Source organism: Triturus cristatus, chromosome 3_1 (genome assembly GCF_964204655.1).
Source record: "Triturus cristatus chromosome 3_1, aTriCri1.1, whole genome shotgun sequence".
Classification (NCBI taxonomy): domain Eukaryota; kingdom Metazoa; phylum Chordata; class Amphibia; order Caudata; family Salamandridae; genus Triturus; species Triturus cristatus.
Window position 1 is genome coordinate 1,065,018,470 of NC_140583.1, and position 27,935 is coordinate 1,065,046,404.

The following is a 27,935-nucleotide window of genomic DNA, read 5'->3' on the forward strand; positions in this document are numbered from 1 at the left end:
GTGAGCTCTACTATGAAGGCTTCATGCTTTCTAGATGCTGCCCTTCTGACATTTTGGTGACCATTTACTTTCTTCAGAGACCACTTTCAAGATGCTGTTTTGAAACGCCACTGGTTTCCTGCCTATTAAGAGACTTAAGATCCGTACCAAACTCGACCTTCTCTTGCTATTGGTCTACTGGGATTTTTTGCCTCTCAGTTCAATAGAGATTTAATATCTAACTCCTGACGGACACCTCAGTTTGCTGAACACAGTGGTGATTAAGGAGCAGGTTTCCTTCATGTCTTCCAGCAGTGATCACATCTGAACTACATGCAAACTGCGACTGGCTTAGCAGTCTTCTCCCTGATCGCGGGAAGGGGTTGAGCGTTTTTGAATGTGTACTACCATAAGTTGAAGGGCAGAGTTAAAGAAGGTGCTTCTAATGTAGGAGTGATTGAGCTAGTAGATTCCCATTGTTCGACTGAAAAACAAATCGGCATGTTTAAGGTCTGTGACAACCTTAAATCAATAATCAGAATGTAGTAGGTTGCCATCTCGTCAGACACCCAGGATCTTCTCACCAGGTCAAACTGGCCATTTACCTTAGATCTTAAGCCTGCTTGCCATCAGCTATTGGAGGAATCCTGCCACTTTTTCATTCTAAAGGTTTTTTTTTTACACCAGTATGCCATTTGATTTGGCCTCTGTGTTAAGTCCTTCATCACACAGGAAGCTGATGTGATATATAGAATTTTTTTATTGCAGCTTATCAAGAGACACCATGAACAGTTCCTTGACAGGCCCGGCTTATTGTTCAACTGCCAGAGCTTGGAATTCCAATACCGGAGTTCCTCCAAGCGTTTTTTCTCAACATTGTTAGTATTCCAGCATGAAGATTAATGAAGGACCAAAGCACATACAGCATATTATGACTAACTGCTCTGCAACCTCTGTGTTTCATAAATGTGTATCTATATTGTTTTGTGATATTGAGGGTATGGAGGCGTTTCAGAGTGACATCCTGGTGTATGCTGATCAGGTGGAGAAACCTAACCAGATCTTGGATAAAGTACAAAATATACCCTGAGAAAGGTATAACTTTACAGTTAGACAACTGTACATTTTATGGCAAGGGAAGTAGAAAACTTTGGCCATTGGTTTTCTGAAGACAACATTTCCTGAAGAAAGACTTGATGATAGCTATTAAGGAAGTATGCAAAGTGACCAGTAAGGAACAACTGAAGTCTTTTTTTGGGTCTAAGTTTTATTCATGGTGTTTTGAAAACTTTGTCAGACTAGTTGCTCTGTTGAAGTTACTTTCTAAACAAAAATGTTTTTTAAAATCCTGTTTTGTTAGTGTCAGAAACATGACGAATCTTTTCAGAAAAGGAAAGACGCCATTGTGAGGTCAGCTACATTGAGTCCTTTTTCAGATGCAGCATAGGGCATTATCACTGTTGATTCCAGTGCCTTAGGTTTGGGTGCTTTGTTTACTCGGGTTAAAGGAAATAACTATGGCATTTACCTCAAGGGCTTTGACTTACTGGGATATTCAACAATTGAGCAGGAGGCGCTTGCTCCTTTGGGGGAGTTGGGAGGGTTGAACATTTTAAAACTGATCACACATCTTTAGTCTTCCTTTATAAATGGTACCAGTAGGGTAGTATCACCTCACAAAAGGATCTTGGGAACTTTAAGTTTAATTTTGAAGTCCTATACATTTCTGGTTACTAGGTGTATGTGCAGATTGCCTCTCTAGGTTGTTGTTGCAAGGGAATAATGACATTTTAAAGTGAGATGGAAGAGTGTTGTACCATCGGTAGAGGATCGAGTGAAAAAAATGTAGGTGAAGTCCTCAATTGTAGAGACTTGGATGGAGGTTTCTTAGATTTATGCTTGATTAAAGATGATTATGGAAGTAATCTACTTTTATTTGTGCACACATTATTTTCCTGGCACATCAGTAGTAGGATTGGTGAGTCTGATATAAAAAAAAGTGCCAAATATTACTGGCAGCCTTCTATTGATGACCAAAGTAGTTTTGTGAAAAGATAAACGCAATGTGCAAACTCACACAAGTCTGTTAAGAAGTCTGTTTCAGAATCAGTGTGTTATGATTTGCCTTCTGCCCCTTTGAGGGATTTGTTGGGGCCACGTGAATGTGGATCTGTGGCAAGATATCTGCCTTCATTAATATTGATTACTTTTCGAAATGGATGAGTAAACCTAATTCTGAAGTGGTCATGGATTATTTAACAAAAAGAAAATTTGATTAACGTTTTGTAGAGAAGGGGTTTCAGTTTCTGTGATGTCTAACAATGGTGTACAATTTACCTCGCACATGTTGTATCAGCGTTTCAGAGTGATAGGTATTGAACGAAGCACATTGTGTTGTGTTCTCCCAACATAAATGGGTTGGTTGAGAAATTAAATGGAATTGTTGTGGAAGGAGTTCAGCATGCTATTAAATATGGCTTGAATGTAAGAAATCTTGTTGCCAATCTTATCTGGATTTATCCATGTACTCCACATTGCACCACGGGAGTGCCTCCTCTTAGTTACTCAAACTTAGGAAAGCTTGCAAAAATGTAAATCCTGAATGGCTCGCTGGTCCTTTAAAGTTAATGGCTTTGGAATATTTGTGCAAGCTCAGGGTGTTGTTAAGGCAGATGCCATACATTAAGCGTGGGAGATTGAGTAAAGGTGAGTAAACAGTAGTTTGTGAAGAATGGAGAATTTAAGTACTCTAAGACATATAGAATTGTACGACTGGGAATAAACTCTGCTTTGTTGAATTATGCTACTTGGTGGAGTATGTCTCGTTTGGCTAAAGTGGCAGATGATTGTGAAAGTGTTGATGAACTGGATTTTACAAGTAGTGGTGCATAGTGCATGGTTGAAATGCAAGAATAATGAAAGTAAGCATGTAAAAACAGCAATTGGTGACACTTCAATCTCAATTTATTTTTTGCCCCGATGTCTGATTTACAGAGTAGCGTACTGTTATGTCATTCAGACCCTTCTAGCCGAAGATATATCTATGTGATCAAGGCCCTCCGGGGCTGAAATGTGTCATGGCTGCTATGTGAAAGGAATAAAGAAACTTACCAGCACCAATTCTGTGGTCCGTACTCCATTTCTGTGAAGAAGTCGTCAAGTGGTGGGTGGAGTTTTCCTGAGATGGAGAGAGAGAGAGAGAGAGATAGATATATTCCTAAAATCACGTAATACCCAGAGCCAACTACTGACGTGTAGCTTATAATATTTCATTGTGTACGGACCATGCAGCAATTCAGTTGCTAAAATGGGTATGAAGGAAGCCTATGTATTTTTGAAATGTGTACAAAATTGCGAGTTTCTGAATAGTGGTTATTTGTACACTGCTGGAAGTAGGGTTACCCATACTATTGTGATTCAGAGGGCATTTTTTAAAACCTGTTCTTTCTTGTGCACACTATTACATTTGAAAGCCCTAAATGGAGTGATAGCAAACTGGTAGTTACTAATGTTATGCTGTTCTGTGTTCCCACGTCTCCCAATCAAAAATGGTACTCCACTTGTATGGTTGGGTCTATCGCCCACATCAGGAAATTCCAAAAAGACAATATGGGGATTTCAGTTTTTTTGGCATGATAATTTACTTTTTTTTAGGTCTTGCCTAAGACGACGCATGTGCTGTTGCTTGGAAATCATCTTTTGGTTTTTTTCTAAACAAAAAAGTGTAGAGCTCCCACATTATTTACCATTGTTTGGTTTTTGTTACTTTCATTTTCTTGCTTTGTACTGTGATAGTCTTACGATTTCCGTTTATTTGTGTTTCCATGATCCTTGGAGCATGGCCTAAGCACTGATAGATTTTCTCGGATGGTGGTACCTTTTTTTTTTTTTTTTTTTTTTTAGTTGATTTAGACCACTCCTCCACCCCCCCCCCCCCCCCCCGTCCATGTTGGCTTGCCCTTCCTCCTGATGTCCAAGTTAGCTTTGCTCACTACTTCTGTCTGTTGCTCTCTCCTCCTCCCCCCCCCCCCCTCCCAACCACCATCTGGACTGCCTTGCTCCTACCAGGCTGTTTAAAAAAAAAAAAAAAAAAAAAAAATCTCCATTTTGAACGTACAGTTTGTTGTCCGGTACAGGCCTTCTCATGCTTGTAAATGTGTGTCTGAAACCTGGACCCACAAGCCATGGGCTAAGTGGACTGAGGCTATCTCTTTTATGCTGGACCTTTGAACATTTGACAAACTCTTTTACAAAGGGATGACATTTATTCACAAAAAAGATTACATCTGTGTCGAAAGTAAGGAACTTGTTTTGATAACTGCTAGGAGTTAAAAGGAAAATGCATAGGACTATGACAAATTGGGAAGACTTTCATTTTATGTTAACATATTTTTTGCCTGTAATCCACAGCATGCCAGGTTGTGGCTATGTTGTGTTGTCACTTTATCTGTTTGTATCACGTTCCCACAATGTACACGGTCTTGCGGGCAGTGTACAGCACGTTATTAAGGATAAGCATTGGCAAAGTCAATAGGCCTTTCCTGCGTGATCTGTTGGCTTTGTCAGTGTCTTTAGCCATACTGCACAGCATCTCAGCTTCTGTGCAGCATGGCTGAAAGTTTAAAATAGCACCTTCTCTTATGCTGGTGGCAGATATCTACACCCTTTGTGTTGTACTGCTTCCCACCGGCAATTTAAAAAAAAAAAAAAGACTGATTCAACCAGCGCTGACCAAGTCATGGGGATTTTAATTTTTTTATTTCATCTATGCTGTATAGCAGCTACACTACTGTGCCACGTGGCTAAAAACATCGGCAAGGCCTATAGCTCGCTTAGGCGGACCTGTTGATTTTGTTAATGCATATGGATAATCAAGGCTCGAAAAATCCTGAAACTTTTACTAGACCTGCTGGTCTAGTAACTTTAATAATCTGCTCGACCTAACTGTAATGTTCTTGACCCATGAACTGGTCTCAAATTGTGTGATCCTAGGCAAATATTTTGTCTTATGGAGCCACCTTTTTCTTTATTATCACATATGAGAGCACCTTCTAATATGAAAGTTCACTATTTCTGCTGTACAAAAAAAACTTTATTTATTAGACTAAATGTTTGCTCCTTGTATAGCAAGAATCTAGCCCATATATAGGGTACATATGATTCCTGGCTTGCCTCTTAGTTCACTAATAGCATTGTCATCTGGGCAGGAGAAGTCATAATTGCCAGTTCATGTTTAAAAACTCACTTTTCGTAAATATATCACCAAAGCATGATGTGGTAGTGCATGGTCATTTACAAATAGCATATTTTCCATTGAAATGGCCGCAAAACTTTCCCACTAACATGTAGTTTTACTGATAACAGCGCATAAACAATTTTTGGAAATATGGTTTCAGCAAAAATATTTAAAATTTGCACATCACCAACACAAGTGTTCTTGTTAGATTTGATCCTATAAAGATATTTTTTTCCCCTCAATTACAAAAATGCGTCTTCATAACTAGTGAAATATATTTGAAGTGTTTGAACAGTTCTTAGCTATTTCAGTGTTATGTTAGAAAAAAGCCTTGCATCTTACAGCCTTTCATTTAATATACTTTGCACAGTTCAATTGTCACACAGTTCACTTTACAAAATCCTCTATCTAAAGTCACAGAAAGAAAAAAATGTAATCCGGTAAACTGACTTTTGACCTCTGTCTCTGAAAGCCAGCAAAGGTGACAAGATAAGCTTTAATGGCAGTTTTTTTTGCATTTTCACTTTGTGAGCAATAAAGACGTCTTTAAATCTTGTCGCATTTGCTCTACATTCCTAGAGAGAATTCTTTTTGTCTTCCCTAAAGTTAGAGGATTTCCAACTCGCCATAAAGGGCGAGTAGTCTCTAAAAATAGCTCGCCCTGAATAAATCTTGCTTGACAATGCAAGCGGGTTTTTCGAGCCCAGATAATATGGGTGGCTGCAGAACTTAGTCCTGGGTTCAGCTGCTACCAAGGGAAATTAACCCAAGCTTTTCTGCAAATTAGACATCCAGCCAAGTCCAGGGTGGTGTGACTTGCGTGAATATCACAATGTTTTCTTCTGTAGGAAAATTCGGGAATCTGGTAGGATCCACAAACTTCCTTTTATCTACTATTCTTGTGGCACACTGTGCGCCCGTAGGAAAACCTGTAAGCAACTTCTTGGGTATCTATCCTGCAGCTGACGTTGCTGCATTTGTAACACAACTGCATCAGTTGCAGGACGCCACATCCCCCTCGGCCAGAATAGAAGACTCCTCTGCTCTGGCTGAGTGGGGTGTGAAACGGGTGGAGCACCAGGGCAGCAGTGAAAAGCTGCTGCTTTGTGCTTGGTGCCCTGTTTGACCTTCCCTTCACCAGCTCCGGTTGAGAGGGGTGTTGATCGGGAGGACACGTCTGTAGCACTCGTCTGGTTAACAGATGGTAGGGGGGGTGAAGCTTTGACTAGAACTGTGCACTTATGCAGTACTTGAGGACTATCCATGTAAATAAAGGTACTCTCCTCTACCTGACTTGCTCCTCTCTCATCCTTCAAGAACCTCTCTCAAGACTTAATACGCTTTTTAAAATTATTGAATGTATTTAATTTCTGCAAACATTTGTGATGCTCAGGCCATATAGCCAATACAGTGATTATTTCAATGTCTTGCAGTGCACTACACAAGTACAGTGGCTCACTTGTTGCTGTTTTTGGACGATTAGAAAATCTAATGCCTGCTCCTTGAATCTATTTCTTGCAGATGAATTCTCCTGTTTGTGGCAGGACTGTGGCTTCTGTTGCATGGAGAACCCGGCTGATCTGATCCGCCATGTTTACTTTCACTGTTACCACACCAAGCTCAAACAATGGGGTCAGGAGGCCTTGGAGAGTCAGCCCAACCTGGGCCACTGCATATTGGACTTCCAAAGCAGGAATATCGTTCCAGATATCCCGGAAAACTTTGTCTGCCTGTGGCAGAACTGCCAGGTGAGAAGAAGCCGCTTAAACTTTAAGCATAGCAGGCCAGGTTAGAGAATAGCAGCAGCGAGCACCCAGTAATCTAGACCAGGTGCTCCTTATGGAAAACAAGTGTCGTCCAAGGTATGTCGTTTTCAGTATGTATGAAATCTGCGTTCAAAATGTCCGGAAAAAGCATTCAGAAAGAAAGACTGTTTTATATGTAAGTTGTCTGCAAACGCGGGGACATTTTTATTCATTTACGTATCTTATAGGAGCCAGTCCTAAACTCTACATTGAAAAGATCACTTGTCATTGACAGACAGAAAGGCAGCAAATCACCACAATTCTGGGTCTCCTTGAAATTCCAGCGGTACAAAAGGGGGTGGTGATGGACGGAGCATCAGAACCAATCAAACACTCACACCCAGTCAACAGATCTGGGTTTGATCCATCACCGTTCTTTAGCCCACTCTGCCACCCCAGTTCAGACATGGCCATATGCAAATCAGTCCGACCCTGTGCCTCATGGGAACAGTCCAGCCCGAACTGCCAAGCCATGCCTTCCCTGGACCGGAAACAAGCTTCCTCGGACCGGTTTCTGGCATTTCAGCCGTCTTCAGCCAGGCTTGCTTGAATCCAGTGGCAAAGTGAGCAAGGGACTCACGTCTGAGCATACCCTGCCAACTTATGGCGAACAAAGCGGTACAAAAGGGGGTGGTGATGGACGGAGCATCAGAACCAATCAAACACTCACACCCAGTCAACAGATCTGGGTTTGATCCATCACCGTTCTTTAGCCCACTCTGCCACCCCAGTTCAGACATGGCCATATGCAAATCAGTCTGACCCTGTGCCTCATGGGAACAGTCCAGCCCGAACTGCCCAGCCATGCCTTCCCTGGACCAGAAACAAGCTTCCTAGGACCGGTTTCTGGCATTTCAGCCGTCTTCAGCCAGGCTTGCTTGAATCCAGTGGCAAAGTGAGCAAGGGACTCACGTCTGAGCATACCCTGCCAACTCCTCTCCTTGAAATTCCAGGACTTAGCAGTAAGGACTCATAGAGTACCGAATAATCAAAATGTATATCGGCTTTTTTTATCGCTGACCATGGCCGTAATAATGCATGTTACGTTTTTTATGTTCCACTAAGCAGGATGGGTCAGCTGGCCTGAGGAGGCCCTCCACTGTAAGTTGTGACCTCGGGACAGTTTGTTTTGCATAAAATATATGATTAAATGTTTTTTCTGGACTAATTAAGTCCCAGATTGACATACTCTTTAAGAGCTTATCGGTAAACCAAGAAAGACTCAAAATCGCAACACTGTGTGAAGGTCTTTTCCATTCTTCTTCACATTACCAACTCTAATGATTGAAAACCGGATATGGTATGAATGAGGTAAGCCCTATGGGCTTTCATCCTGGAGACTCTGTCCGGCAATAGGTTCACTCTAACAAGTAAAAATGTCTATTCTTAGACTAGGATGTTCAAATAATCCCTTTCCTGTTACTACATGCTCTGGAGTATTTGCCATCAAACATGCTGTACTTATCCTTCAGTCTCTCCTGTTTAACTTTGTCTCTTGGGTCTCAGAGACCAAAGCCGTAGTATAGGTAATCGGTGAACACAAAGCACGTTGACTCCTTTCTCAGGGCTGTGATTTCAACTTCACTGTATGACCTTTACTCTACTTTATTTCTGACCTCATGTCCTTTTCAGTTGTTCTTCCCTGATTTTACTTGCGTGGCCAGCCCCAGTTTTGCTTTGATAGCTGCTTCGCTTGGTGTTGCTGCTTCTGAATTTCCCTTTTTGGTCACTTTTGGATTTGCGTTGTCATTCTGCAGCACTCCGTATTTGTATAGCCCTTGACTTTCTAATTCGACTTTTGACTTCTAGTTTCCTTGTCCGTTTATGAGAGCCATGATTGGAGAGGTTTCCATTTTTATTATCACTATAAACCAAGATAGTGGTTCAGCCAACATTTTTAATGGAAATCTAAATTGATAATCTGCGTGGCTCCTATACCAAAGTGTTCCCTTTCACCATCAACACATGTATGCTGAGACCTAGGCCTCTATCTGCGAAGACTAGCTTCTTTTTTTTTTGTATTCGAAGGCTGGTCCTGCACTTAAAACGAATATCCATATAAAGCATTCTGTTAGTATTTAGAGGAATGACCGCTTCAAGATATGCAATTTCAGGTATTTTCCGTATTACGTACAGACCACTAGATCCATGCTTAGTTTTCAGGATAGCAAGGGACTCCATAAAAATGACTCCCTTTAAGCTATATTGTATGGAACTTTTATCTTGTGCAGATCTGCTCAATACTTGGCCTCGCAGCCACCATTGGACATCCTCCGCATATGACCCTCTTGCAAGTGTTCCATTTCTCTGTAGATCAAGGCAAGGGACAGGAACGAAGTTCAGGAGTCCTTTTGCTTTTGAGTCATTCGGTCTTGTAGACTGCCCATAATGAATGAATGAATGAATAATCAACCTGTAGAGCGCGAACATTGCCCAAAGGTGTCAGGCGTCCAATGTTGAATTTCATTGTTTAGCTCCGAGTAAGTCCCAACTCCGGTGATATGCTAAATGGTAATCTGTGGCTTGTGCATGTTTCACATGCCTAAATCGAGCCACAGAAAGTGTTGTGGCTTAGTAAACCTTCCAAGACATTTCAGTTTCTTCTAGTAAGTGACTTCTAGCAAATGTGGAAATCTGATCGTGATTTTGGAAGCCTGAGAGCAACAACTTCAAAGATAATAGCCACACACATTAGTGGGCAGTGCTTGTTTTTATTTCCTTAAGGCTACTCTTGAGATTTCAAAGAGTGAAGAGCCTGAGCGCGAAAGGAGTCTTAGTGCTTTCAAATGCATGTAACGCTTTAAGTTGCATTTGCATATACAGCTGGACACGAATATGGATGAACGCAGGAATTTGGAAAACCCTGAATAATTTGTACTGGAAGCACTGTCTTCACACACCCATTAAACCTTTTAAATCGGTGCTGCTGACTTGAGGAGATCGAGGTTTGGCTTCATTAAAAGGTAAAAAGCTTTTCCATTTTTTCTGAAGGATTCTAATCTAAAGTTGTCTGGCCCATGAAGGCTTGCCGTTTGGAGAAAGTCGAGTTAAATAATTCATTTGAATCATTCTTAGGATGTTTCATCTTCCCAGGAAACGACATTTAAGATGATGGAAACAAATTATTCCAACCATATAAATGACAGGGCTTCTATATGCTGGCCTGCCATGTCCAGGGGGCTTCTATGACGATTCAGATGTGTCATGTACCTCATGGCGACATCATCGAAAGGCAGCTGGCGCACTTATACTCATTTGCCATCATCCTTGTCGTGCCTCTTTAAACGCCTTTGACAACACATATTTTGGCAATTACTGGACTTATGTGACTGCTCCTGAGGGAAGCTACAAGGAAATCTGAAAGAAAGCATCACCGTGACATTTCTATTTTATTGTTTAGAATGACTGGAGCAGAAGAGGCGCGTAGATCCACCCAAGATGGTGAGGAAGAAGAGCTCTGCTGTGTGTGTATATATGTGTGTGTGTGTATATATATGTGTGTATATATATATATATATATATATATATATATATATATATATATATATATAATTTACCTACTGGCGGTCGCCAGTAGGTAGTTATAGTTAGGACCCTGTTTCCATAGGAAATCCGCAACATTCTATTTTGAATAACTTTGGCGCCGGTTGACGAATCCTCGCGAAATTTTCAAAACTAATGGGGCGCTACGCTCCGCTCCTACCCTGAAAGTCTCGGGGTGATTCGTCAAGCGGGGGCTGAGAAAAAAGGGGGGTCCCAAAACGCGTTTTCCCCATGCATTTTTCCATAGGACCTTTAGACACAGCTACAGCCCGAACGGCTGAACAGAATTACTTGTAATTTGGCAAAGAGGTATCCATAAGGTCAAGGAAGTGCCTTTTGTAGGTCTGGTGTAAATCTGTTCAGTAGTTCCTGAGAAAATAGCATTTAAATCAATATATATATCTGTGGCAGCTTACCGTGCGCTTACGATAAGCTTACCGTACGCGTACGGTGCCGTGCGCGTTTCTGATTGGTTGTTAGATCAAAGTAAACATTCGAATCGGTTGAAACCAGGAAGTATCGGCCGCCATTTTCTGTCTCTCGCACTGAAAAAAAAAAGGTTGATAACATGAAAAGGGGGCAATGAGAGTTGCAGACCCCCTAGCGTTCGTCAGGGGGTTCACAAAGGACCAAAAAGTATGAAATGAATTTAATAATTTTTTTTAAAAATCGCGGGGTGCGCGTACGGTAAAAAAAAAATAAAGAAAAGAAATAACAATCACATTTAATATATAAATCTAAGGATCCACAAGAGAGAAAAAAACAATTGATATTTTGTAAAAAATGGCGAGGCGTGCACGGTACAAAATGCGCCACGTGGGCGCTCGGTGAGCGAAGCGCACTGAGTGCCCACAGCGCGCGCACGGTGCGCGAAGCGCACCGTGCGCGCAAAAATTAAAAATAAATACATAACTTAGCATTTAAAAAACCATACAAATTCACTGAAAAAACCATAGGTTTCACACACGTTATAGTTGGGAATTAGCATTTAAAAAACCTTACAAATTCACTGAAAAAACCATAGGTTTCACACATGTTATAGTTAGATGTACATTTCACTCGTAAAAAACCAATGAAATTCCACGTTATACTTAGATCAGGTAACTATAACTTGTGCGACCGCAATCCACAATGTGTCATTTCAGATGTCATCATTGATGTGAAGAGTGATGTCACTGACCATGTCATGAGTGATGTAATATGTGACGTCATCAGCAGTTTATTGTGGGCGCGCAAGTTATAGTTACCTGATCTAACTATAACGTGGAATTTCATTGGTTTTTTACGAGTGAAATGTACATCTAACTATAACATGTGTGAAACCTATGGTTTTTCAGTGAATTTTTTATTTATATATATATATATATATATATATATATATATATATATATATATATATATATATATATATATATATACACACACACACACACACACACACACACACACACACACACACACACACACACACACACACACACACACACACACACACACACAATTTGGACATTTTTGTGGATTCTTTTTCATCATTGTTTTTCTCTTTGTCAATGGGTTTCTATCTTTCTCTTTGTCCTCCTTTCTTGATTTTCTTCCTTTTTCGCTATTGCTATCGATCAAAGTCTATGATGAAAGACAAATTGCCGTCCACAGAGTAGTCGGTGCTCACGACGTTCAACCACCAGCAGCACAAATTAACCACTACTAAGTCTATTTACTTACGCATGCGTTTGTTCATGTCTCTCATAAAAAAACAAGTTGGTGTACAGATTAGCGAGGGTCTAGACTCTAGCCAAATGATCCAGTCTCCAAGTGTGGTGTGTGGGATCAAAATGTAAACTTGTTTTTATTTTCATCAAACTGAAACTGTGTTTCCTGGCTTTATTCTTCGACTTTCCAAGTCTGTCTTAAAACCAAAACTCATGGAAAAAAAAATTCTCTAAGATTTAAAATTTTAGTTGTAACATTTTGGTCCTATAGGTAACTGCACACTTTCATTATCTACCAGCTGTACTTGTGTGGCACCAGGAAGAAAGAGAGCCTTTTAGAATAGAAGCAAATTCTGGGAGTAATGCTGTAATTGAAGGGGTAGCATAGTGGTCAACTCAACACTCAAGTTTCTCAGACGCGTAAGACATACCTGTTTTACTCTGTTTGGGGCTCCGGGATTTGATCTAAACTATGGCATTGAGAGCAGGGAAGCACGAGGTGTCATTATGAAGGACTTAAATTTTGCAAGAACAAATTACAAGAACATTGAGGTGCTCATTATTGACAAGGGTGGGGTTTCTACCTTGCAGCGGTTAACTTCATTCCGTGTTTTGCATAGGTGCCCAGATGTGGGCCATTGACACTCAACATGTGGGTTCTCATTGTAAACTAACACACAAACTACTCCAAAAGGAATTAGTCAGGGCTCCACTATAGCAGTCAGAATAGGCGAGTGAAACACCTGCAAACTATAACAGTCCCAAATAAATAATTTAACATACGGCCTGAAATTGGTACCTAAATATACATATATATAGCTACACTTTGTTACACAAACATCAAATCAGTCAATTTACAATAAATTTGGTAACACACATAGCCGTCCACAAACTGACCGTGATATCTGTTGTGTACAGTGGACAAAACAATAGTGATTACAAAATAAGTGTTAATTCTCGTAGTAGCACATAAACAATGGCGTCTGAGGAGATAGTAAATGATATTTCTTAATGCAGATTGTGAAACCTGTAACCTTCTGAGCTGTGTCGTGAAATAACCCTATGCGCCACTCACACTTCTGTAGTTCTCTCCTAGTTGGTCTATGCCAATTTAACCCACTTTGGCCTCTCTCAAATAAACCTGGCATAGGTCAAAATTATTTAAAAGAGGGTTTTCCCACAAATCTAGAATTTGAGATCTTAAATCCACACCAGTCTGGAACTGAATAACGTACACTGGCTTCAAGAAAAAAAAAAACTCAGTTAAAGGTTCTTTACTCACCTGAGGCCCTTCATGGGGGGAAGTATGGATTCGATTCAGGGTCTGATTTTGTTCCTATGACACTGAACTAATTGCTGTGCCCGAATATCACAAGCTGTCAGCAAAGCCACAGACTTCCTCTTTTGGCACAGAAGTGCAGCACCTTACTAATGTCACCCTTCAAATACTTTTTTATTTTTTGTTAAACTGTAAATCCGCTCAATTATCCTTTCTATCCAGACATCATTATACCCACTAACTTTGCCAGCTCGTTCTCTCCCAGTGCTTAATTTGTAAAATATTAAGTGCCAGGGCTTCTCTGACCAGGAGGCCACTGCAGCTTGCACCACCCATCGCCCCTGTCATCGCTGCCAAAACAACTACTAACCATCTCTCTCACATGTAAATGCGACAGTTCAGATTATTCCAGTTCCCCAAAGCTAAAGGAATGGCTGGGGAGGCAGGCTTTAACAATTTTAATGTATATTGTATTCCTAAACTACAGTTGTTCTGCTCATCTTTAAATTAAATGAGCAGCACTGGTTGACTGAGCTAAGTATGGTGTTGACAATTAGGTGCCAGTGCCGCGCAGACCGGAAACTAATTAAGTGCCGGTGCTTAGCACCGGAAAGCTCGGCTCAAATTAAGCACTGTTCTCGCCATAGTTTTTAGATCGAGCTTTCGATACCTCTTATATATAGGTCTTGTGGGCTTATAGCCCACCCACAGCTTTTCATATGTTTTTTTCAGTGTCCTTTAAAATCCTTGCTTGCTAGTGGTCAATCCTTCTCTTTGTCCCTCCTTTTTGTCTTCGTTTCCTCCCACGGGAGAAGGGGCCAAGTACTACATCTTTATGCTTCGGTTGTTTATCTGTTTGGGGAGAATTTTATTATTTCTTTACTGCTCTTGTTATACTGTGAGTGCGTGTTCAGCTTCAGGTCCATAGCTGCTTGCATTTTATTACCACATTCGTCCCTCACACCTCCTACCAAGCCGGAAAAGACCAACTATTGTGCTCCGATAGGAGCTGCTCTGCTGCTTTGTGAGTTGAATGCACTCTCATTAAAGAAAGGTGGCATGCTGTGGAATATTGATGTTAATTTACAAGAGATTGCAGAGGAGAATGTAAACGTCCAGTTTTGAGGTTAACCTCTTTCTTTGTACATGCTTAAGTGATTTGCCAAGAATCACAAGATGTTGAGCTGAAGCCAAGACTTGAACCTAGTTACCCAGCTTCATAGTCAGCAGCTCTGGCAGTTATGCCACCTCTTCCCCCTTTCTGTTACTTATTGCTATATCTGGGTGTTAAACTGGTACTAACGAGGAGAAGCCTTTGCCCAGACAATAAGCTGTGTAATAATAACAAGCATTTGCATTGCAATAGGTCTCGCATTTCCGCAAGTTTGAGCTATTGGCATTGTAAATGACGATGCCTTTTATTTATGTTTTGGTTTTTAAAACCTAAATAAAAGACATTGTCATTTACAATTCCAATAGCTTCAACTCGCGTAAAAGAGACCTATTGCATTGCAAATACTTGTTTCATATCAGATACTTTGCGCTGCCCTGCATGGGAATTCCTACCTGGAGAATGACAATGCTGTCCAGAACTGCCCATTCCTTCCTGACTTCAGTGACCTTGCATGGCCTCCACGTTTACCCGTACTTTATTAGTACCATAGAATCAGTACTTCAAGGTTATTTTTTGCCCAAATATTCTTCTGGGGGACAGTTCCATGGATTTACAACACCGTCAGTAAATCAAGGCCATTACACTACAAGTCTTTGCTCATAGGCAGGACCACTAGAATAACGCCATATTGTGGCTGCCGCGTTCTCAGACCATTTACATATTTTCCACACTTGCTGCATGATTCAGATCTTCTGCATCAGTTTCAAACATTGATTCTAGCTCAGATGAATCAAAAGAGGCTTTAGAAAGCATCAGCCGTGATCCCCCGGGGGGACAGACGCTTTGCGAAGATTAACTGTCACCATTTCGTTGCTGACTGCTGTATTCGGGTGTTAGAGTGCTGCTAATGAGGAGAAGCATTTGTCCAGACAGTACTACTGTGTTGTAAAATGACAAAATAGTAAAATATTGCGACAATGTGCCATATTACTCTGCATCATTGCACCTCTTCTGTGTCTGATTACGTTTGTACCTCTCCAGTTCCTGCAGCACCTGTTCTGACCTTGGTCTCAGGCTCTACAACAGCTCTGCTGACCTGGTTCTCTGGCTCTACAGCAGCTCTGCTGACCTGGTTCTCTGGCTCTACAGCAGCTCTGCTGACCTGGTTCTCTGGCTCTACAGCAGCTCTGCTGACCTGGTTCTTTGGCTCTACAGCAGCTCTTCTGACCTGGTTCTCTGGCTGTACAGCAGCTCTCCTGACCTGGTTCTCTGGCTCTAGAGCCGCTCTGCTGACCTGGTTCTCTGGCTCTAGAGCCGCTCTGCTGACCTGGTTCTCTGGCTCTAGAGCTGCTCTGCTGACCTGGTTCTCTGGCTCTAGAACGGCTCTGCTGACCTGGTTCTCTGGCTCTACACCCGCGCGCTAAAACCCTGAATACAAATACCAGACAAGCTGTCGCCATTGTGAAAAAAATATAGTGCTTACCGACTAATGAAGGAGACTGTGTAATGCCTCAAGTAAAAGATCCAGTCCTGATGGGCAGTCCCAAAAGGAGACAGGGCGGTAACAAGGCGGGACTAAGAAGCCTCATTATCATTCGGAAGCAAGCATTTACCATGGACGATGACGCCAGCCAATGAAAAATATGGGCGGAGCTTCCACATCGTTCCCTACTACAGTATGCCTCGCAGAGCGAGCAGCGCATGCTCTGCAACACTAGGCTCAACCTAAAAATTGAGGTTTCCTTTCCCCCCAGGGTCAGATGGGCCAGGTCGTTGTGGGCGTCTGGCTTCTGCTGGCTTTGCTCTGCGCAGGCTTTGTGCAGGCTTTGCGCAGGCTTTGTGCGGTCTGCCAACTTGAAGGCAGCCAGTGGTTAAAGTGGCCTGGTCGGTTGTTTCATGCAGTTGTAATAAAAAAAATCTTTTTTTTTTTTTTTTGCTGTTGAGGTCGAAAAAATGTGAATGGCGATTTGGTAGACCTGTGGGCGAAGCTCGCTGACAATGCTTTTGGAAAAAACAGTAGTATGGTGTGACAGGCCAGATCTAAACGTTTTAAATTGTGCCGGGCCTGTGTGATCCACTTGTGTACCTCAAACTGAGAAGTTGGACTAGTCTAATGAGTAAGAAAAATAAAATGAACAAACTTTAAAAGTTTCTAACAGGACCACTGTAAAAAAAGGAAAGATTGGACAGAACACAAAAATCTATCCTTATGTTTGTTTCGATCCTTAACGTTTCAAAGAATAAGTTTGTACAGAAGTTTTGCACATTAACAAACTATAGTGTAAGTGAGCAGTGACATTAAAATAGAGCACAGCATGTGAAATAGTTTATAGCAAAGACAAAGCGTATTGGAATAGCAGTCTAAATTAATTGCTGTGGCAGAGGAAAATTCACTGCATAGTGTCCCCCACTTATGGCTAGAAATTCTCTTCAACGTCCAAGAACATTATAAACCGTTGAAGTTTCAACCCCTTTGCAGTAATTTTGCATGGGTAGTCCTCAGGAACAGATATTGCAGTACCTAAAAGTTATTCAGCGACAAAGTGCATCCAGCTTTGCTTCGCAATGCTGTAGATTGCTAAGGAAAACAATGTATCTTCTGTATGTTTGCATTCATGAGGTCGTGCTCTGCTCCGTCTGACTAGCGCTGAAGAGCAGCCTTAATCGTATCTTGGACCAACCCATAGAAACGTAATCTTGTTATTGGCTGTTAACTCATAATGCACGCTGTGTATTGACATTGCTTGTTTATTTTTTGTCTGGTCTTTGTCCACTTTTTGTCTCGCCTGAGTACTTTTTTTTCTTTTTTCTTTTTTTACCCCCCCCCCCCCCCCCCCCCCCCCCACAAATCACACATATTATATACATAAATAGAGGGGTTGTTGGTCAGCGAGCTCCATCCATTGCTCTGTCAAATTATCACTCACATTTTGCTTCCACCCACCACAGCATGCAGCATGGAGCAGTGGGGTCCGCACTTTTGGCCTATTTGGTACCTTCTCTTTGATTGGCTGCACACAGCCTGTGCACGTTCATTTCTGCTGAAAGTTTTTCTCTTCAGTTGCTCAGCTAGTTTAAAAGTGCTTTTTTATTTTTTATGATAACTCTAAATACCAGCTATCTATTTTTATCTGCGCTCCTTTCCTTTTTAAAGCTTGTTATAAAGTGTTATAAAATGTTTAATTGACATGGTAACTGCCTGTTATTTGATTGATAACGTGCTCATTTATTCTTGACTCCTCAATTAAATGGGCGACGCGTGTGAAAGGCTTGCTGTTTAAAAACCTTTAGTAACCGCTGCATCAGGTGAAGTTTTATAAATATAAATTGTCCACATAATTACACCATGCCACATAATTGTACTAAAGTCCATGCCACACAATTCCACAACTAACCATTCCAATCCAACCCACATAATTCCACTCCACTCTGCATGCATCCACTCCACAACACATGGGTAAATGACATTGTCTATCTACAGCACCAATAAGCTCCAACTCTTGTGAAAGCAAGACCTCCTGGCATTGCCAATACTTGTTTTTTTTTCTAATCCTCCCTTCCCTTTTCTGTCAGAAACGCAGAGTCCAGTCTCCAGTGGCAGATGCATTATCCTTATTTTAAATTCTGAATTGCAGTTAAAACCATGTGGCTCAACTGCGATTTGGCACAATTCTGGTTTGTCTTTCATTCAACAATGTCCCTTTTTTAAAGTTCCGCAAGTTCCTTTTCGACCAGATTGACATATACAGATCTTGCCGGTCCTTAAAAAGACTAAGGAAATCAGTGTGGGTTAACCTGTATGATATGTTACAAAAAGAAATGGTAAGAGCTTTATATAAATTAGAATTGAAGTAAGACTATACCAAGATTGGTTTTGATAAACTTGGTACAAGCACTTCCCCTGAAGTGCACAGATTCTCGTAGCTTGCGTTGTTGTAGATTTAAACAAGCATTGGCATAGCCAATAGGTCTCGCCTTTGGGACCTTTATAAGTGTTTAGCCATGCAACAGTTGCATAACTAAATACTTATATGGTCCCAAAAGCGAGACCTATTGGCTATGCAAAGCGGCCGTGCAGCCGCGAAAGTAAAAGTGATCGCGATCATGATCAAACATCAAAGCGGCCGCTAAAGTGAAAGCAATCGCGGTAAAGCACGGCGCGCGCGCCCGCGCACATGCACTGCAGCTCTAGGCTGGCCTGGTAGCACTTTTTGGAGCTCTCTCAATAAGTCTCGCCAGACCAGCGCATGCGCTGGGTCAGGCGAGACCTAAAAAAATGAGTCCTTTTGAAGAGAAAACGCAGCTAGTGCATATGCACACTTTACTCTAGAGTAACGTTTGAAAAACGCTGCTGGATGTCTACGTATGTTGGGAAAATAGTGTTAGTGCATGTAGGTCAGCAGTTCGATTATCACCTGTCGGGACTAAATAATCACAAATGGATGCTAGGAACACAGCGCAGAGCTTCCACACACATCACTAATTCCCTGAACAAAAAACCTTATTGCTCACTAAAGCTCAACAAAACAAAATGCCTTGCTGCTCTACAAACCGAAGAAAACATCACATAATTTGTAGCTGTTGTGTCGGTGTTATTATTCTGTTATCAGTTTAGGTTATCGTCAACTAATGACTTGTAAAATAATTTCCCAAAGGAATTTCAGTCCGTTATTTCAAGGGGTATGTATAAATCAAACAAAGACAATATTTTTTTACAGATTCCTCAGAAACTGGTCTTGTTGCTATATATATATATATCTCAAGTAAGACATTAAAAGTGTGTGTATATATGTGTGTGTATATATATATAATACATATATATATATATATAATACATATATATATAATATTGCATGCACGCCTTTTTTTTTTTCTTACCCCAGTTATGAGAGCGCCAGCCAACATGTTTTTCATCCACTTGGACACAATGTTCCTGTTGATTTTCTAAAGCTTGGTTTTAGCATTCTGAATCAGAAAGTAACTAGTTACTTACAATACTTAGGATTCTGCAATCTCTGTATATAAACCCACCTCTAATTTCTTTATAATAGGTGACTTGTGACACACCCAGTCGGTATAACATACCCCGCTGTACATTATCAACAAACAATAAACATCTGTTATTCAGCGCCAAGATACCCTTGGGTGAACATGCGCTTTACAAATACACTTATGTTAATTATCAGGCTATTGCAAGACACTGAAGAGTTCCATGAACTTCTACATCATGGGTACTCGCAAGCATTTTCCCGGGCGCCGAAAAGTGTAGTCTGTGGTGTGAGCGAGTGCTGCACTGATGCCAGGAGGGTGGCATTCGAGGTGAGGGAGTGAGATGGGTGTAGGGTAAACAACGCATGTACATCTAGTGGATGAATTGCACACTGTGAAAGTAGAAAACCTGGGATGAATCCCGGCTTCGCTGCTTGGCCAAACTGTGTGATCCTAGGCAATTCATTTAGTTGTTTCCCTCCTTTATTTATTTTTTTATTTTTCCCCCCCCCTTCTTTATCACATATAGGTGAACTTGGAAATGCATGACCTCAGGCTGTGCACAGTACAAAATCTTCTATTGTGTGTCAGTCAATAAACTATAATGTTGTTCATATATAATAGCAGGCCAGCCCACTTAAAAAAAATACTCCAAAATGCACTGATATGATGTACTAAGGTGAAACTATTCTTCATGTTAATGAAATACACTTTATGAATTTTCAAGACATTTTTTTACACGTTTTCTGCAAGATGTCTCAAAAAATGAAGGTGTTCCTAAAGTTAAACAGTGCAGAAAACCCGAGTTACTTGCTTTCTTTATCTTCAATTACCCATTAAATAAATGTTTGCCTGTTTTCTTTAAGATCTTTTTAGGTCGCGCCTGAGCAAGCGCTGGCAATGATCTTTTGTAGTTGAGTACAGGAGAGAAGCCCCGCCCACTCCCTCGCCCATATTTTTAATTGGCTTGTGTGTGCCCTTCGTAAGGGGTGTCTTCTGATTGGCAAAGAGGCTTGTTAGTCCCTCCTTAGTACCCCCATGTTGTCATTCGTAACCTCTCATGACTACTGGCCCCTTTACTTCGGTTCTTACACGGTAGGTGTTGTAAGCACTATTTTCTTTGCCCTTCTTCGGACAGGACAGCGTGCATTGTTTAGATTCAGCCTGTGCACGCTTTCTTTTTCGAATCTGCCGGGACAATCTCTCTACCGCTTTTTTAAAAAGGGTGTCAAGAACCCAGTAAGGATATTAATGCTGTGAACACACACTCCTTGCATTAACATTTTTAAAATGCGCCTCGGTCTGCTCTTTTTCCTCGTCCTCTGGCCCCAGGTAGCTCCGCGTCCAACGTGTCGCCATTACTTCATGTTGAAATAACCAGTGGGATCGATCCAGCCGGGAGAGACTATATTGGCAAAGCTGGGGTGAGAGGCTAGCGGCGAAAAAACAGAAACCTCATCAGGAAACGCAGCGGGCCGAGCGGGTCCTTTATTTTCAATCCGCACACAAAATTAATAATTATGATCCAGAGTTGCCGGTGCTCTGCGGGGGTCTGTAGCATTCGTGGGGTTGAGGCAATGTGTTTCCAGCTGCAAAGAGGGAATGATAGAGGGGAGGACATGTCAGATGTGCCATGTTTATGTGAGACACACACTCAGACCAGACAAGGGGGTTATGGAGCAAACAGGCGGGTGACACGCCAAGTGCTCGTCCACCCCCCCAGAGACCAGCATGACAGCAGAGCACCCGCCCGGCCACCGGCCTAAACTGCGCAGTTCCAGCACAACTGAGGCCTCCGCCTCCACGCTCCCTCCCCCCCCACACCCACCTGAGAAAAGTTACCCTGGAAAACAGCCATGCTAGCAGCCATTCCACCAACACCTTCCCCGCATGCCAACTTCCTCTAATTCAACGCGAGAAGGACACTTTATACACGTAAAAAAATGCATTCCAAGTATAGCATTATAAGAGGATACATATTTTAGCCCACGTTTGTACCCACCCATCCCCCCCACCGAAAAAAAAATTCACGACTACTACAAAATACGATGGTTCCCTTTCTGCAACAATATAGTCCTCATCGGTGCTCTCAAAATTGAAAGTATAGAAGATATTTGCGGATTTTCCATCCTTCTAACCATACCATCATGGTGCTAAAGATGGGAATACACAGGGCGGGTGCTCACTTGCCCATTGTACATACTTGCTACTGACAAGTGCAGCTACTATCCCATTAATAGTAGTTCACATCTGCTGAGACGTGCTGGTATTTGCATTTTCTAATTCAAGAAGTGTTTGTGTTCATTATCTGACAGCACCTACTAATTTACAGCAATGCTACAGAGATTTATATGTCTCACCTTTTTCCCTGTACGTCAACATGAGCATACGATACAGTTTAACTCTCACCATTAGGGAACGTTTACACTACCACGTACACAAACTAGGATAAACCCATCGTTTTTAGGTCTCGCCTGACCCAGCGCATGCGCTGGTCTGGCGAGACTTATTGAGAGGGCTCCAAAAAGTGCTGTCAGGCCAGCCTAGAGCTACAGTGCATGTGCGCGGGCGCGCGTGCCACTTTTACCGCAATGACTTTCACTTTAGCCGCTTTGATGATTGATGGCGATCACTTTCGCGGCCGCTTGGCATAGCCAATAGGTCTCGCTTTTGGGACCTTATAAGTGTTTAGTTATGCAACTGTTGCATGGCTAAACGCTTATAAGGTCTCAAAGGCGAGACCTATTAGCTATGCCAATGCTTGTTTATACTTGAAAGGCATGCAAATGATATCATATTTTAACCTCTTTAACATCCAGTGTAAGAAGAGGGAACAGTGCAACCAAAGGCTTTGGACATACCCCACTTTTCTACTGACAAATGTGTACCGCCGTTTTTGGCGTAGAAAATGTTAAAGAAGAAAACATATATTAATCAACTAAACTATCTCCCTACATCACGAAACAGGTACATTTCGACAGATTTGCCAAGGCATGTCCAGCTTTGCCAAGCCAGATTTCTTCCCTTTCCATTCATTAAACTAAATCTTAATTATCACGAACTGTAGATCAGACGAAGCTGAAGTCTACTTCCAGAGCCACCAACAGTACTAGAGAGATTAAGAGGGACCATAAAAGATTCATCTTTCAACCTAGGAAATTAGTGCAGACAGAGGTTTAACAATATCATCATTTTAGGGGCCTCAAGCGGCTGGAGTTGGTGCTAGCCCATTCCCCGGGTCATTGTCGACCAGTTGTTAGGGCGACAGGCACTCTGCGAGTTGGGGATGTGGGTAGTTTCAGGCCTACATGGCAGAGTAGCAGGGAGGGGGGGTGGGAACGGGGGAGGTGTGAGGGTTTACGGTATGTTATATAGTTTGGGTTATGTTGGGAGGGGAGAGGGCAAGAGGTTCGCACACTGGGTATGTAAACTACAATCTAATGCTGTCCACTGGCGCTGCGTCTACCGCAGGGCATGCAGAACTGCTCGCTGTCACACTGAGTACGCACTGGGCTAAAAACCTAAAGCTATTGAGCTGGAACCTCAATGGGTTGGGGGACAAAATCAAAAGGAGTGTTGTCCTCCAGCATATAAAACGCTACCTCCCGGACGCAGTCCTGCTCCAGGAGACACACCTTATTGGCAATAACTGTAAAGCACTAAACAGGTGGGGCTACAAAATGATGGCACATGCCGGTTTCACATCGGGGTCTTTGGGGGGGTGGGGGGGGGGGGGGGGACAGGAGGGGTAGGGATCTTGAGCAGGCGCACCCTCCCGCTAACCGTCCAACACACCTGGGCCGACCCACTGGGACGCTTCGCGGCGATTTCGGGTCAATGGGAGGGACACACACTCCCGCTGTTAACAGTTTGCATCCCACCTGGACTCCAAACGCAATCTTACAAAGACCTGGGTTCACTCCTGCTATCCCTGCCGGAGGGGCAACTCCTAATTCGGGGGGGGGGGGGTTTCAACTCTGTGGTATCGGGCCAGACGGACCGATCTCCGCCGCGCGACATGAGCGCCGGACAAACATGGCTCCCCGATTTTTTGGAGGCATTTGGCCTCACAGACCTTTGGAGACTACGCCACCCGACCCTTCAGGAGTATACATTCCTGTCGGGAGCACACCATACTTTCTCAAGGATAGACTATATCCTTATGCCTCTTCATCACAGCGTGACCACGCAAGAAATCAAACACCTGGCGCGGGGTATCTCAGACCACTCCCCAGTGTGGGTCCATTTCACGGTAGGAGATCAGAAGGTGGGCTGTGTGGCGCCAATCAATCCTTGGCATCTTCGTAATCGGGGGACCACGGCATCTATCATACGTGCGATCGACCACTACTTCTTAGAAAACGAGGACACAGTGGACTCCCCACTACTCTGTGGGAAGCGTTTAAAACAGTGATCAGGGGACAGGCCCTCTCGACCATAGCGGGGATGCGTAAAGAAAAACAAATGGTCGCTATCGAACATGATCTCCTCCGCCTTGAGGAGATCGCGAAAGACGGCAAAGACCAGGCTGACATGCATCGCATACAAATTAAAGTGGCAGAATACAGAGCAATGGCAACCGACGCTGCAAAAACTCTTGCAAGAGATAGGGACGGACGACTGTACGATCAAGGGGACAAAGCGGGCAAAGTGATAGCCTGGCTGGATAAAAAAGAGAGGGCGCAGAGACTAGTGCCGGAGCTCCATAGTAGGGCTGGCACTGTTCTAACAGAACCTTAAGACATAGTCCGCGAGTTCGCTGCGCACTTCGAACGGGTATATGAAAGGGGCACAGAACTTTCAGAAGATGACTCCTCCAAACTACTGGCAGACATCCAACTCCCTACCCTCTCAGATCCTGTCCGAGAGGCGTTGGAGAGCGCACTCACAAATGATGAAGTGGCTAAGGCAATAAGAGACCTCCGACCTGGCAAGGCATTCGGCCCTAACGGTCTACCAATTGAGTTGTACAAGCTAAAACCGGACAGAGTAGCACCATACTTAAATCGTATGTTTGAAGACAGTGGAAAGGTGGGAATACTGCCAAGAGACCAACGTATCGCCACGTTGGTGGCCATCCCAAAAGAAGGAAAGCCAAGGGTCAGCTGTGCGTCATACAGACCGATCTCCCTTTTGAACGCGGAACCCAAAATACTTGCAAAGCTCTTGGCAAACAGACTCCGGCCGGTTATAAATAAACTGGTACACCCGGACCAAGCAGGTTTCATGCCACACCGCAATACTGCTCTCAACTTGCGACGCCTACATGGAGTGTTGGGGCGTTGCTCCACTATTCAAGAAGACGCAGTGGTAGTGTCACTGGACGCAACAATGCTTTCGATACACTTGAATGGGCATACCTAATGGCGGTACTAAAAAAGATGGGCTTTGGCCCCAAATTTATTGGTTGGATGCAGCTCCTCTATACGGAACCATTAGCCCAGGTGGTCGTAAATAAAAAACTATCGGAAGTATTCACACTCGGTAGGGGGACGAGACACGGCTGTCCACTCTCTCCACTGCTCTTTGCACTATCCCTTCAGCCGCTTGTGGCCTGAGTGCGGCAGGGCTCCTCTGTCCGGGGACTTAAATGGGCAGAAGGATGGGAGGATCGGGTCTCCCTATACGCAGATGATATCCTACTCTATCTTGCCTCCCCTCAAAAGTCATTAAGAGTGGTGCTGGACATATTCACCAGTTTCGGAAAGAACTCTGAATACAAAATAAATTGGAGTAAATCGCTATTGTACGTCCTACATGGGTGTCCTCCTTCCATACCGAAAGACTGCCCTATCCAATTAGCCGCAGAAGGGTTTAAATACCTAGGTATATATATTACAAAGAATGCCAAGTCCTGCTATGAGCGAAATTTGCTCCCGCCGCTGCAGAGGTTCAGGCGTGACACCAACACATGGAAGGCGCTCTCCTTATCCCTACTGGGACGGGCAGCGCTCTTTAAAATGATGGCACTGCTGCGCTTTCTCTATGCCCGTATTTTAAAGAAATCGAAGCTACACAAAGGGACCTACTATGGAACGGGACACCGCGCATTGCGCTCCATAAGCTAACCCTCAGTTGGTACGATGGGGGCATTGCCCTCCCCGACAACAGAGTACTACTGGGCAGCACACCTGTCCGCTATAAACCAGTGTATGTACAGCAATGGGGACGAGCCTGCATATAATATGGATAGGTGGACCCTCCCGGGCGGAGACTTTACGAGGGCACTGTACTCCAAACCAACCAAATTCCCTCTCACAGGGCCTACAAGACACTCCGTACAACTTTGGCATGCAGTCAACCGGAATCTGGGGTGGGCCAACAGACTCACACTGGCTACCCCACTCTGGGACGCTGAGGCCCTAGGAGTGCTGGGGCGCTCTAAAGGGTTTGACAAGTGGGACCTAATGGGTATCTTCCTTATAGGAGACCTCTGGGGACCGCAGGGAATGGTGTCTTTCACTTCTCTACAACAGACCCACGAACTGGCGCAATCCGAGTACTTTAGGTACGCTCAGGTCAGACACTCCCTTCAGACCAACATTCCAGCCGGGTCGATGCTTCCGGTGTCCTCCCCTCTTGAGGACAGACTACTTGATGGACACCTACCTGAGAAGAGCATCTCCCTCACATACAAAAAGTTAATACACCACACTCCAAATCCTTTACTGGCGCTGAGGGAAAAATGGGGAGGGAGGGACGGTCTAGAAATAGACGATGAGGAATGGCAAGAGGCACTCTCCTCCCCTGAAGAGGTCGCCATCTCAGCAAAACTAAAACTGGTCCAATTAAAGATTCTACATAGGGTGTACTTCACTGGGAGACGACTAGTCCTCATGGGTAGAAGCGCCGATGAGAGGTGTAGGAGGAGGTGTGGCTTAGAAGGGACCTTTCTGCACATACTATGGGAATGCCCACTCATCCAACACTACTGGAAAAAAAGTGCACGAATGTATGAGTGCAGTGTGGGGGGTGGGCCTTCGATTGGAGGTCAAGAGATGTCTCCTGAACATCTGGGAGCCTACAGACTTAAACACGAAGGGTAAGGTATGGGTGACTCTTGGACAAATGGTAGCTAAGAGAAACATAGCAAGACTTTGCGGAGCAGAGGCCCCGCCAACACTCGAGGCCTGGAAAAAAGACCTGGATTGGTGTATGGCAAGGGAGAAAACGGTGTATGTGGCCCGTGGCTGTCCCCAAAAATGGATAGGGTTATGGACTAAGTGGAATGAATATCGTGGAAATGTGTGTGAACCCCCATGTGTCCCCACCCTTGACGAACCATTGACGCCCTGAACTTAACAAAATGCGACTGTCACAGAGATGTACGAAAAATCACTGTATAATACTACTGCATGTTGGGGACGCTGTGCTACACGGCTTGGAGATACTTTTTTTTTTTTTTTTTTTGTTTTTTTTTTAAACCGTTTATTGCAGTTCGTAAAAGTTACAGGTATGGGCCTACAACCATCCGGCCGGCCGCTAGAATGACAAAAACATATTGCACACGTACAGTAAAAGTCTCTAGGCAGTGCAGAGCAGTGAAACAGGAGTAATCAATGGTGCAGGCCACACAGCTCCAAGCCCACAGTACGGTTCCCTTTTCTTGAAACAAAACAACACCAAAAAACCACACCCGCAGGGCAACCCGCGATCCAAAATAACAGCACGTGCTCCATAAGTGGGGGATCCAAACCAGCAGCAGAACTCTGGAGAGGGGAATGGGAATAGATCAGGGACTGGGGGACCGCGCGCCCGCGGCTGAGGGAGGGGGGCCATCTAGGGAGACGGAGCAGGCGAGGCAGCCGGTAGCAGTGGTGGCTCACAAATACCCCCGCGGTAGGCGTTCCAGGGGCCCCAGAGTTTCACCCACGCCCCAGGCTTACCTCTCGCCACATACACCACCTTTTCACGAAACATACACCAATCCATATGCTCTTTCCAGGCCGACACCGCAGGGGGCCTCTGGGATCCCCACAATTGAGCAATGTCGCGCTTGGCTATCATGTATCCCAGAGTCACCCACCGCGTCTGCGGGACCGAATAGTCATTCTGTTCCCATACATTCAGCAAGCATCTCCTCGCTTCAGGCAGCAGCGCAACACGCGTCACCACACGCAGGACCTCATGCACACCACGCCAGAATCGCTCCACCTTCGGGCACTCCCACAGTATATGCATGAAAGTCGCCAACGCACCACAGCCACGCTTACACATTCCGTCACCAGCAAAACCCATACGCAGAAGCCTTGGCCCCGTCACGTAAACCCGGTGAAGGATC

The 27,935-nt window shown here is 43.6% G+C and overlaps 1 protein-coding gene across 2 annotated transcripts in view; it reads left to right on the forward strand.

Annotated features, from left to right (window-relative positions):
* The window catches only part of HINFP (histone H4 transcription factor), a 95,616-nt gene that overhangs the window by 11,343 nt on the left and 56,338 nt on the right, over positions 1–27,935 (forward strand). For both annotated transcript variants that reach the window (XM_085645908.1, XM_085645909.1), the window contains exon 3: positions 6,737–6,963. In XM_085645908.1, coding sequence (XP_085502034.1) covers positions 6,737–6,963 — 227 coding nt within the window. The remainder of the gene's footprint in view (positions 1–6,736; positions 6,964–27,935) is intronic.